This window comes from Schistosoma mansoni, chromosome 3, assembly GCF_000237925.1.
Source record: "Schistosoma mansoni strain Puerto Rico chromosome 3, complete genome".
NCBI classification, from domain to species: Eukaryota; Metazoa; Platyhelminthes; class Trematoda; order Strigeidida; family Schistosomatidae; genus Schistosoma; species Schistosoma mansoni.
The window spans coordinates 1467622-1482220 of NC_031497.1; the positions used below are offsets into that span (position 1 = coordinate 1467622).

The 14599-nt window shown below is 35.1% G+C and overlaps 1 protein-coding gene across 1 annotated transcript; it reads right to left on the bottom strand.

Annotated features, from left to right (window-relative positions):
* Positions 1-650: 650 nt before the first annotated feature.
* Smp_150500 (putative recs1 protein (responsive to centrifugal force and shear stressprotein 1 protein)) lies at positions 651-14110 on the bottom strand (the record flags this gene model as incomplete). Its single annotated transcript, XM_018798848.1, has 8 exons — positions 651-1964; positions 4187-4234; positions 6728-6958; positions 9443-9488; positions 13127-13180; positions 13235-13299; positions 13356-13513; positions 14053-14110. The coding sequence occupies 8 exons, from the start codon at positions 14108-14110 to the stop codon at positions 1815-1817; spliced, it is 810 nt and encodes a 269-aa protein (XP_018650696.1). The 3' UTR covers positions 651-1814.
* Positions 14111-14599: the final 489 nt, after the last annotated feature.

Consider the following 14599-nt stretch of genomic DNA (forward strand, 5'->3'; position numbering starts at 1 on the left):
AATTGAAGCTAGACCACCATCGAAAACCTGGAAGAACTGCTTGACGGCCAACTCGTCCTATTATGGGATTCCTCAGCAGTGCGCATACATGATCTCGCCTCGCGAGATTTCAACCCAGGACCTATCAGTCTCGCGCGCGAGCACTTGACCTCTAGACCACTGAGCCGGCCAGCATCCAACGGTGTTAATGTCTAACCTCAACCGATCCACGAAATTGAGTAACCATTCACCAGTGTCTTCAGTGAGTTGATATCTCCTAACAGACCTGGTTGAACTCCACTGGTTACTGCTTCTCACTAGAACTCCAGGAAATACCTCATGCAGCCAGTCACTAGTGAGCATATGAGGAGTCCCACAATAGGATGAAACTGCAGTCCACAAAAAAAACCCTCTGATATTCACTTACATTTATAGTATAACTATCATAAATTGATATTTGATTTTATATAGTCGAGATCACGAGTCAATTGAAGCTAGGCCACCATGGAAAACCTGGTAGCACTGCTTGACGGCCATTTCGTCCTATCGTGGGACTCCTCAGCAGTGCGCACACACGACCTCGCCTCGCGGGATTCCAACCCAAGACCTACCAGTCTCGCGCGCGAGCGCTTAACCACTAGACCACTGATATTTGATTTAAGAAATATGAAACATATAATTATGACTGTATATTTTGTGCACAATTACATAATACAATGAAATCATTGTTAAATCATTTTAAAGAAGCAACAAAACACATAAAATAAATCAGTAGTAAATATTTCAGTAATGATTCATTGTAACCTTAACAGATACACACAAAATATGATAATAAATTGAATTGGAAAACAATAAACAAACAAGCGACGATAATTCCAAAAATCAAAATACACACACTGAAGATCCATTTGTTATTAGTTTGTATCCTTTTTTTTCAACTTTATGCATTGACGAATGATGAATGAACAAAATCGAATAAACAAGAGAAGATTACATGAAAAAAGGTATGTGCGTGTGTGTGTATATGTAAGGCAGTGTGGGGGGGGTGATCGAAAGTACGAAACAGTAATGCCCTATTCTTTTTTTTCGCCTTAGAATAAAAATCCAAATGATTATGGATACGGATTCGATGAGTTCTCGTATGTTATATAACATAAGAAATTCAAATATGATAAATACTGTCATATGTATGCTATGGACAACTTGAAAGGATAGAAATGTAATTTGAAGAGAATCATTAACATATCAGCATCAAAGCAAGAAATGTTACTCCTTACTAAGAGATGTATAGTTACTTTTTAAGGATGAATAATAAGTGTTATCGTAATGTTAAACAGAATATATCATCATAACAACAACAACAATTATAGGTCGATGATTCGTGAAGTCTAAGTCTGATATAGATATATAGGGGCTCACTGAGATGATAACTCTTATAAATGATAGACCAAATGATGAAAGAATGTGAATTTGATGAACGAATAACTTTTCAGATGATATTTCCTTTATATTCTAGCTTTGAAGTACCTCAATTTTTATTCATCATATCCATTCATACATAGATGCATGGATAACAGAGTGGTCAAAGTTGATATATTCACAAACAGTTTTCATTTGTATTAATGAATAAAAAAACTGAAGAGAAGAGTAGGGATGATCAACAACGCGCACACACACACACATAAACACACGGAGACACATAAAAAGAGAGACGGGAATAATAATAATAATACTTGATTCATTGTAATACACATTATATGTATATGTGTGTGATGCAACTGTGTTTTGTCTTTTAATGTTTTTGGAAATTATTCAGAATATCATTCTTATTATCTTTATGAATCTCTATTACCAAAAAATGATAGAATAATTAAGAATAAATTGACAACATCCAAGTATAATTGTAAAGCCCCGAATATATACTCTTCTGCGCTAAGTTCCAACTCACGTCCACCCATTATATGTTGTGTATCAAAAGCCAGATACTGGAAAGAAAAAAATTTGCAGATATACACAATAAACTTAATATATAAAACTGAGAAATATTGAAAAAAGGATACACAATCTAGAATATGATTGTTATATCTAGAGCTTTAGATTCTTGCTATGCTGTGTACTACTAGACTACTTGAAAGATCGAACCTGCAACGTCGCAAGAGAGAAGACTAGTAGGTAGGAATTTTATTCCCAAAAACAGTATCAAATATAATATAAAAAATCTCATGTATTTATAGTTTTCTGGCTGAAAGTAAATCATCATTTCGGACAGCCAATAGACACATAGGAGGGCCTTCTTATTCACCCAATAGGGAAGCTACACGTCGACATTCTAGAATGTTTTTCTAGCGGTGATTGTATGGGATGTCTTCGGCTCTTTCTGGGCTTCTTGAGGCTTCCTAGAGTTTTGCCAACGAGCCATCCTTACTGATACGTCTCGTCAATTGAACGCTATATTCGTTTCCTAAGCTATTTTGGTAACCCACAGGCTAGAACTACTCAGCGACTTGAACACCATGGAGAAGGCGCAAGTATGAGAGAAACACTTTATTCCAGGGTTCAATCCTGTACAAAAAATCATGGGTATTTATAGATGCTAGCGTATGTTAAATCAACATCATATTTCAGCCAATCCATTAACGACATATTATGCTACCGACCAATAGTAGCACGCCACGTTGGAACTCTAGAATGTTCCATCGTACTCTGATTGGCTGGGGCTCTTCGGCTCCTTTTCGGGCCTCTGGAGGCTCCGTTGAAGTTCTCCGGAAGCCGACTCAACACTTACAATCATATTATATATTAAGTTGCAAGTTTGAATCTCATTCTATCTATTTTAAGTTTCATGAACATGTCAGTCGAGTGGTATCATTGGTGCCTAACACATGCAAGACAAAAATGCAACCCAAAACCGAGTATTTATAAATCTGTATTTAGTGAATTCTAAGGGGTGAAGTTTCACTCCGCCTATATTGATTTCAGAAGTAAAATGATGTAATAAATGTATTTCTAAACTTAAAATGTGAGAATATAGAGTTGGAATTATTAGTTTTAACAGTTAATAATTAGATTATCTTATGTAATGGAGATTACTACATCGTTCATCAATGAGAGTTTGAATTTTGAAAAACATGTAAATTCCCTTGATAGTGAGTGTTAGCAAGAAAAGAATGTCCTATCAAGTTGTTAATGGAAAATTAATATTTTTACACCGTTGGATGCCAGCTCAGTGGTCTATCGGTTAAGAGCTCTGGCTCGAGACTGGTAGGACTTGGGTTCGAATCTCGCGAGTGCGGGTTCGTGGATGCGCACTGCTGAGGAGTCCCATAATAGGACGAAATGGCCGTCCAGTGTTTCCAGGTTTTCCATGGTGGTCTAGCTTCAATTGACTCGTGCTTTCAACTATTTTTCCTTCAATTAAACACGTTTATAACAGTTTGTACAAAAGATAATGAGAAACAAAACTGTAAATGAAGATGGATAGTGACTAGCAGTGGAATCCACGAAGCGCGTTTCGTCCTAATTTAGGACTCGTCAGATAGATGTACCTGAATCTCAGAGTTGATGTTCACTCTGGGATTCGAACCCAGTACCTTTCGCTTTAAACGCCATCGCGTTATCCACTCAGCTACTGAGTCCTGATAGCCATTTGCTTGTGCAATGGGTTGAAGTTTGAATTCACTTGGTATTGTGTTTGAATCTTCCCATTGATGTTTAGGACCGCAACTGGCCAGTCTCTTATTGGCATATGTGCATACTGTGCGTATCGCCTCGATATCGCCTTAATTCACAAATAGGACGAAACGAGCGTCCTGCATTCCACTGCTAGTCACTATCCATCTTTCCTTATAATGCTTGTAAATAAGGCTATATCGAGGCAATACGCACAGTATGTATATATGCCAATAAGAGACTGACCAGTTGCAATCCTAAGCATCAATGAGAAGATTCAAGCAAACAATACTAAGTGAATTCAAAACTGTAAATGCTTATATCAAGTAAAGTACATATTAAAAAAGCCTCTGATTACATTGCATTTTGTTGTCCATAACAATATTAGGTAACTAACAGCTCACCTAGTATGGAAAGTTAAGTGGCTAGAAGGAGTGAATGTTTTAAAGAATTAAGATTTAGTAAACACAGTATGAATTACTGTCAAAAGGAAAGCAAACAAATCAATAGAGCCCAGTAAAAACAAGTGTAAACATACCACACCAAACAACAAGGCTGCGAGTCCACCATAAACGACTTGCAAAATCTAATTAAAGATAAGTAAAAAAAAATACACATAAATATTGGTTATTAAAGAACTCTTTGTATGGATTCATGTTCACCATACTATGAGAAAAAGGTGCAATTCATTAAGGAATATCAGAATAGTAATATTTGAAGAAGAAAATTAGATGATTAATCGGACATATCTTTTAACATAGATATTGACAGAACTATAAAATATAACACAAGAAATAATGCAAGTTATATGTTACATACAGATGTGATTGCCAAATGATCAACACCGAGGTACTAGGCAAAGATAGCAAATCAGTAGATGGGGTAGTGAATCGCAATCAACTGAGGTGGTTACGATATGTATTATGAATGCACAACCATTGCTTACTTCAACCCAAGATGTTTGCCAGTATAGGAATAGGTTGGAAGAAAGCAAGGAGTGGCTAAACCAGGAAGCGACATTACTCCATGAAGTAAATGACTGTCGAACTGAATCATGTAGGTAGATTCAGATTACCTGGTTGAGGTCAACGCAATAACTATGATCAGTTTTAAAATTATCTCATACATTTCTACTTCACAAATCCATTATTTATTCCCTAAGTATACAATTCATGCCCAATCTTTTCTAATATCAATAATACTGTCACTACTTCTAATGCTCCATCATTTGTCTTATCTTGTCGTAGTGAGATGTTGTGGTAACGTCAACCGATCCATACATGGGCCAGGTTCTATATTTCCTGTGACTGGCTGACTGACTACACTTCGATTGTAAAGGAGCTTGTAATATACTATGCGGCTGTTCAAATTGAATATGGTGCGGACAGCTTCAAACCTATTTTTCAGTGGTTGACAAACTAATTCTGTAACCAATAAATAATTACTTGGATAGAACTAAAAACGACTGAATCAATACTTTGTTTTACATTGAAGCCCTTTATTATTAGTAAACGATTCCAACATCTTTTCAAACAGAGTTACGTATAAATTCAGTTAGTATTGTTTGTTTGAATCTTCCCATTGATGTTTAGGACTGTAATTGATCAGTCTCTTATTGGCATATGTGCATACTGTGCGTATTACCTCGATATAGCTTTAATTCACAAGCATTATAAGGAAAGATGGATAGTGACTAGCAGTGGAATCCACGACGCGCGTTTCGTCCTACTTGGTACTCATCAGTTGGATGTACCTGTATTTCAGAGCTGATGTTCACTCTGGGACTCGAACCCAGTACCTTTCGCTTCAAACACCATCGCGTTACGTATGGTTAATATAGCTAAACTATCAATTCGTTGCTGAGTCATTAAGTCAAAATCCATTAATCAGTACTGATTTTGAGATTTAACATACATACATAAATTGTTATATAACGCAAATCCAATGGTATATGTTCACACTTCAATTTGGTGCTTATTATGTTTCACTTAAAAATATTCAAAATACTTAGTTAACATTTAATATTGTATTTAATCTTTGTTTGCAAAGTAAAAAATTGATTCTTGCCTACGCAAATATATTGAACTTAACAAGTTAACAAGTAAGAAAAAATTATGGTAATGATAGATTTTGATTCCATTCTACCACAATACCATATAACTATGTCCTGTTATTTTTAGACGCGACGGCAACGTTACAATTTAATGAGGTCGCTTATGTATATTGTTGTCGATGAGTTTTGTATCAAGACGAAACAATCAATCAGTGTCTTTGGGTTTTTGACAGAGTTTTTGTCTGGATAACGTCAGTCTATAATGAAAAATTACAAGTCAAACGGTTTACACAAAATCATCTATACTAATGATGACTGTTTTATATCATTATAAGTCAGTCAATCAGCTACAACGTAGGACCAGGCACATATATGCATCGGTCCAAGTTGCCATACCTCGTTAGCACAACAAGATCAACACCGGATTCATAGAAGTAGTTAATTTAGTGGTGATAGTATATAAAAGATAGGTTGTATATAAGGATATAGTATAGAAAGGAAGAAAGTTATGAAGCAATTTTAATCTCAAGGTTTAAGGAAGGATAAAGAGTGTATACACCTACGCCATCTTGATCGATTCTGAGCCATGTCACACAGACTCTCCAACCATTGGTTACGATAGTCACGCGGACCCCAACCAGGTAGTCTGCATCTACCGACATGGCTCAGACCAGAAGTTAGTGACTTCAAGCACTGATGCCATGTTTTGGTTTGACCGCCCCTAACTCTCTTCCAACCATCCCCTACACTAGTCAGCATTGCGCGTCGTGGTAATCGGTGTTCAGGAATACGTAACACGTGTCTCAACCATCTCAGTCGATGAAGATTCATGACCTCATCAACTGATTTACCATCATTCCCTAATACCCTGTGTCTAACCTCACTATTACTTACCCAGTGATCCCAGCAGATGCGAGCAATATTTCTAAGACATCTGTGGTCAAATACTACTTATTGTCTGATTGCATTAAATAAACTAAGGATATTATGAATATAATTCAATGATTCGAAATATTAAAAACTTACCCAATTCGGTTTGGATACAGCAAAAACAATGACACAAGCAAGTCCAGTTAACATGACCACAATAGTTAATACAAATATTAATGAAGTACATTTTGTAATATCAATTCGTGTTTGTATAGCAAAAATAGAAATTGCTATACATAGACAAGCTGTTATAATAACAGCGATTAGAACAGATTGAGTATCATAAAATGATGTAATTGTACCAGTCATATAAGAAAATGCAAGTGTCTGAAATAAATAAAAAATATTACAGTTAATGGCAATAAGAAATCATACTAATAATAAAACACTCAGGCAAAATGTAAACTTACAAAAGTAGTGGTAACACTATTGATTGAAATGTAGGTAATGGTGGTATGGTTGTTACTGGAAGTATTTGTATAAATGCTTATAACATTCAAACAGATTTCGACTGTATGACAGTTATAGTGAATTAATCCCATCATCATACCTGACTCAAACTACTACTTATTTTAAGTAATTTTATTTTAGCATGGTATTATATGGCTTAATTGCTGATAGTCGGCTTTATAGTTAAAGCATAAAACTTTAGATGAATGGTTTATAGGTCCTAGGCCAACACCATCACCTACTATAAGTGAGTAGTATCACTAATCGTTATCATAGGAAACGTTTGGTTAAGATTTGAGTAAATTGAATAGTATTTAGTAAATGGGTTGTTTATTATTGAGTTACTAGCTAATGACAGGAAATGATCAGTAGATTGGTTGATAAATACATTCACACAAGTTGATACTTAATACGAATCAACTACCCTTATATAATAAAGTCAATATCTGACTCTATCGATTAAGACATTATTTTACAGTGCCTAGTATTCAATAAACATAATGATATTGAAGTCATGTTAAACTTTATATTTATCTAATCTTCAGTAAGGTAAACCTTTAACTGGTTACTCTTTATAAAAAGATCTCTCTTAATTGTTGAATTAAAATATGCATACAATATTCTTACTATAAAAACAATATTGTGAAAGTAATACTTCCAGATATCTTTATATATTTTGCATATATGGAATAGGTTACATTTGCTTTTAGTTCAATCATAGGAAGCACCAGATACATATGCGCCTCACAAATCTCATTCGATTTGTATGAGGGCTGTGATACTGCTCAGGTGCCCAAACTGAAGCAAGTGGTTTTCTTAGGGGGCACACCCCGAGCCTTTGACCTAAAGGTCTGTTCCACAAGGCAGTGGAGCATCGTAAGGAGATTCAGTCCTATGGTAGCCGGTGACCAACAATTGGTTCATACGCCATTTGTTCCTTCAGGATACTGGAGCCAGCCCATGTGCACCATTGGTTTGGAATCAGGGTTTTCCAACTCCCCTAGGTGGACTCGCCGTGTCCACCTACCCGGTTAGAGCGCCGGACATTCGCTATTCATCCTTTCAATTTCGTAAACAACACCCCGCCATGAGAAGGCAGTGAGTAGGATTTCCCTGGCAGAGGCTATATACGCGTGGTCATATGAGAGCATTTGGAGAGGGAGAGCGGACTCTCCCCACTCTCGGCCGTACCAGGGCATTTGGCGGCGTTCAATCATATGGAATGAAATTACTCAACAGACTAGTTGTTTTACGTTACCAATAGTAATTCACGGTTAAATCTAGATTTCGAGATTGAAATAAATTGAATTAGGCATATAGAAGAGAGTTTATAAGTTTATAGTTGTTCACTCCATTCAAATACACTTGTACTACTCTTATAAGATGACATGAGTAAAATTATAAATACAAGAATTTTACTTGTTTCATTAAGAATGCACTCGGTTATAGAAACAGAATTGATCATTTGTCCATGAACACACTCAAGAAATAGTCATAATTATTAAATTTATACCATTTAAAGTTTTATAAACTATCAAGATATTTTATTTAAACTGAAAGCTCTATGATTAACGATAATATACCAAGTACATATATCTTGTAACTTCTATATTACAGTATAAATCTAACTACAGAGTCATTGAATGTTAAATTGAGACATATTAGTGAGTAAAGACCACATGATTGGGGTCCTCATGATTATTCTAACCAATGGTTGTTGATGTTGGGTGATATAATTCACAATCGGTTACAATAATGAAGATCCATTTACTATATCTTCCTTAAAATTTTCAGTAGTAAAACTACCTTATCTTTTTAAATCCTATGAATTCTTTTCTTCTTCTCAAAGTATATTATCTACGCTTACCTAATCTTTTCTTCTCCTCCTCCTACTACTTTGTCATTTGTTTTTATAATTTTATCTTGTCGTGTTTAAGATGCTGTGGTAACTTGAACTGATAGAAATATATCTCAGATTCTACGTTGCTTATGATTAACTTATTGAATTTCGATCTAACTAACACATAACATTCCTATAGACTAATTAGCACTATGAATGATTACGATTTAATTTACGAAATATTCTACATTATTAACACCCACATGATATGATTTATGAAAAAAATTAATTAACAACTATGATTTTATATATAGTTGAAATCATGAGTCAACTGAAGCTAGACCACTGTGGAAAACCTGGAAGCACTAGACGGCCGTTCCGTCCTATTGTGGGACTCCTCAGCAGTGCGAACCCAAGATTTTATTCTACTTAACTACTGTGTTAAGTAAAAATCTATACACTAGAAAGTTTGTAGATTTATGCACAATAAAGATTGTTTTTTATTTAAAAAAGATACTTACAAAAACAGATAAAGCGATAACGTTTCCAGGATATCGTCGTCTTACACTGGGACAACAAACCAATGCGATATAAGTGCACAAAAATGTAGCACTAATAAATAAAATATACAGAGAGAAAGAAAGAAATTCAATTAACAGATTTGAAGAATTTAAAGTTAGGGGAAAAAACTGTCTCAATAGAAGCACAAGGTGAACAGATGGAAACACTATTGGTAGTTAAGACAGTTTCTGATTTTATAAAATGTAATTGATAATCGATATTAGTGTTACTCATCTAATAAATACAAATTTACTCTACTGGACACTCGATCACATTCTTTATGTGAGGGTATGTGATACTAGTTTTGGTTAATATTTAGTTTGTATTATATTCCTCTTCCATTACCCAATTCTTAAACCACCCTTTCACTCACACATTTCCACTCCCTTGTTTCTCTTAAATTATATGAACTCTCCAAATGTTATTCAGTTATTACGCAACCCATCCTATTTGTTTTTAATTCCATAGATCCTTCATTACCACTAAAATTATCACACATTTTATCTTATCTGTCTCTGAACTCAGCTCAACTATTACACCACCCACCCTTTAAGCTTCCTTGATTCTAACACCTAATAACCTCTGACCTTTTCTTGCATATATATATATATATATATATATATCCCAGTAAAGTATCATGGTCAGGGAATACTGGGGAATAGAAGAATATAACGATGAGTTATATTATTCATACGATACAAAGTTGAACAAACTAGCTATAGGTTTTGTATAAGAATTGGGGATTGATAACGTTATATTTTAACTCACTGACAGAAACGTCGCACAATAGTTAGCTGAACATAACTATGTTGTGTTGGTTCGTTAGTCCTTTTCGCTTCAAAGTTGAAAATCACAAGTAAGTGCACACGAAAACAACGCCTAATACAACACTAGTCTGTGATCGGTCTAGGGTTATTGTCGGTCTCAAGCCCGGATAAACGAGGAGGGTTAAGCAAAAGGTCAACAACCTCATCCCGTAGGAAATAACTTTGCTAAAAAGAACGCTAACCAGGCAAGCCAATCGCTGAGGTTCAAGAGCAGCGGGACAGGTGGATAGAACACTTTGATGTGCGCTTTAATAGACCAGACCAATCGAGCCAACCTGGCATCGAACCAACTTCCACAAACATTCATGTAAACGTTACCCCGTCAACAGTCGAAAAAATCACCAATGTCATCAGACAAATCAAGATTAGGAAAGCAGTAGGACCATATAACATACAATCTAAGACAGAATTCACTGTAGAGATGTTTCACGTTCTCTTCAGAAAGATTTCGGAGGAAGAACAAGCACCAACAGACTGAAAAGAAGGATACCTCACCCAGATGCCAAAGAAAGATCTTAGTAAATTTGAGAGCTAGAGAATCATTACAATACTAAGTGTCAGGCAGTTTTCAATAGAATGTTGCCGAAGTGCATTAAAGATTCAATGGACTCCCAACTTTGAGACCAACAGGCTGAATTCCGTAAGAATCGATCGTTCACAGACCAAATCACAATACTACGGACCATCGTTGAACAATCAATTGGATGGAACTTATCACTATATATCAACTTCCTTGAATATGAAAAAAAAACATGTGACAGTGTGGATAGGAGATTATTGAGGAACCTTATTTGACAAGATGGTATATCTGAAAAAATTGACATCATACGAAATTCTTACGATGGACAACACTACAAACCCGTACATGGAGGACAGCTGACAGACGCCCTCCAAGTGAATAACAATGTCAGACAATACTGTTTACTTTCAGATTTTCTCTTCCGGTGGTTGGATAGATTATGAAGACCTTCACACTTCATGGGAAAGCGCGGAATACAGTCGACAGCTTGGATGCAACTAAACGATTTAAACTTCGCAAATGACCCTGCTCTTCTACCCAAACACAGCAACAAATGTGGGTGAAGACAGTCAGTGTAGCAACAGCTTCTGAAGCAGTAGGCCTCAACATACACAAGGGAAAAAGAGAGATCCTAAAATACAATACAGAGAACACCAATCAAATTACACTTGATGGAGAAACTCTCGAAGAGGTGAAAACATCTAAATACCTGTCCAGTATCATGGTTAAACGAGCGGGATTTGATGCAGATGTGATGGCACGGATTGGCAAAGCAAGGGCAGGATTCCTGCAGTTGGGGAACATCTGCAATTCAAAACAACTGCCAGCCAATATCAAAGTCAGAATCTTCAATACAAACATTGAGACAGTTCTATTGTACGGAGCTAAAAATTGGAGAGTTACTACAACAATTATCAAAAAAATTACAGGTATTTATAAACAGTTGTCTATGCAAGATACTCCAGATCCGTTGAAAAGACACCATCAGCAATGACCTATTGTGGAAGAAAACAAACCAGCCTCTAGTTGAGGAGGCAATCAAGAAAAGTCATTAGAAGTGGATGTATCACACATTGAGAAAATCAACAGACTAAATCACAAGGCGAACCTCGAATTGGAATCCTCAAGGCAAAATGAACAGAGGCAGGCCAATAAACATATTACGCTGGGGATCGGAGGCAAGCGTAAACGGAATGAATAGACTTGGGACCAACTGAAACGGGGAGATCAAGATAGAGTTATTTTGAGATCTCTTGTAGGAGACCTATGCTCTAGGAGAGGCAACAGGGGTAAACATTAAAACATACCTATTGTCTATCGGATTTCTCTTTACTTTGTTAATCATCTTCAACGTGTTTACAAAGCGGTTGTATGGATTATTTATGGTCATAGTAATTAACGAACACTTTGATTTTTGTTATCACCTACATTAGGTGCAACAATAATACATACTAGGGTAAAGTGTACTTAATTGTCTCATGAATAATTTTTGTTAAAATATTAGTATTAACTATCAAAGTGTTGAAATGGAATATTGACGGATGAATATAATAAACTAGTTGATCGGTATAGATAAATAATCGCGGAACAAGGAATTGAAATAACTGGTGAATATATACTAAAGGATGGAATTACTGAATAAATGGCTAAGTAAATTCTTCATCAAATATACTTTCAATTATATACAAAAGGTAATATCAATATAAAACGTTAATGAATAGTCAGTAAGGACTGATTTATGTTTATTTTATTCACTAATTATTCCCTAAACCATATATATTCTCTCTTAATTACAATTGCAGTAACTGGAAACAAGAATTTCAAATAACTGCTGAACAGAACTGTGTCTCACTGGCTTCAGCAATCCATTTCATTGATAACAACTTATTGTTTTTAACATAAAGGATTTTGCTTTGATTGAAAAAGTTTTGTGCATACTTTGAATAGGTTATTGGACAGGAAACCAATAGTTTGTAATACATTAGGTGGATGATAGGATGGGGTAACTTATAGTGTATTTTATATACTACTAAAAAATAATACTATGGGCTAGTGAACTCGTCAGTAAAATCACTATACTATTTGAATTAATAAGTTTAATTAGAAATTCCTCTAATAGGAAGATCTAAGGGTAGTTTCTAATATATTTTTGTGGGTCATAAGGGTTTAACATCTATAAATTTATGAATCCATAGGAGAAGGGGTCACTTAGAGTCTTTCAAAATACAGTGTTCGTGGGATAAAAGAAAAATTGAGACTTATTTACATGGTCATTTGAAAAGAAAAATTTAACTTACTAGGACAAATAATAAAACCATGAATTTCTTGAAACCCAATATTTTACAGGCGATCTATTATAAAATGATAAAGATTTTTTAAATAAAATTAGATGGTTTTCAGCTTACGAAAACAGAAAGACGCAAACAAATGCTGAAGTTACTAACAACTGAGCCGTTAAGATTAGGTAGACCTAAAATGAACAAGGGGTGGGGGAAATATTGTTAGTATGATAACGCAGAAAACAACCTTTCGAATGAAAGCATGTCTAACATATTTGTCAGAATATTGTAAACTGGTAAAATTTCCATTGCGATTATATTTTGGCTCCTGATCAGATGAATTATCTTGATATCCTGCAGGTTCAGAGTACGGTCCAACTGCAAACCCAATATTGGGATAAGGCGCTTAAATAAATGAAAACAAAGGGGAGAAAAAAAACACTAGTTATTTATTTAGAAAAATATTTCGATTCAGAGATACAACCACATGGATTATATTATGCTTGGTGTGAATATCAGTAATCGTTTGTATATTCAGGTACCACAATTCAACTACTATGTACCGTGTACATAACGATGATGTTATTCAACTTTCCAAATCGAAGATCATGTTCGGGTTTCTGGTTGAGTTTGGGAAATATAATGTTTCAACTATCAAGGTGTTATGCTCCAAAACTATCAGCCCTCAACTAGCTTTTCTCCTACTAGGACACAACATAACGTATTGAGAAGACTGGTAATTAATAAGTTCGTGTTCTGTTACGTTGTTCAGATTATAGTCTAGAGAATTATAAACAAGACAATATCTTAGATGAAAACTTTCACAGTCAGAGCTACTTTTCTAAATATAAAGTTGCACGAATATAAACCAGCACATAAAAGAAGTTTAAATGGATGGTTAAAATGGGACTATAAAGATCAATACAAAGGCTAATTTAAACCACCTGAATGGATATTAGCAGCACTTTCGTAAGGTGGTGGAGGATCTCTTGAATAGTTCATGTTTGTGCAAATGAGTTTCAGTAACGATATAAATGATCACCAAACTAATATGAGTAGAATCTACGAAAAAAAATTAAATAAGACATGAATAACTTTAAAAAACTATACATGGAGTTGATAGTTTTCAAAATACTAAACCACGACTTCTTACACAGTATGCCCACTCTAGATATACAGATGTATAAACATAAGATAACGAAGAAAGTCTAAATTCAGTCTGCTAAACCTTACAACATAAAAAAAGTTAAGAAAAGTGGAAGGCCAATAAAAGAATAGAGAGAATCTGAAAATGTCAGTAAATAGGGAATAAAATATTCAGTAGTCCGAAGAAAACAGAGAGGACGAATCTTCCGTCAATGAGTCATGTTATAAAGAGTCTAGTAATTTTTTCTGTTGTCTCAAGAACACTGAGGAGAAATACAGGTCTCGCTCAAATAAACAACCGACCACCCCAAGGAATGTTTTTGTTTATCAGTCCTTTATTTATTT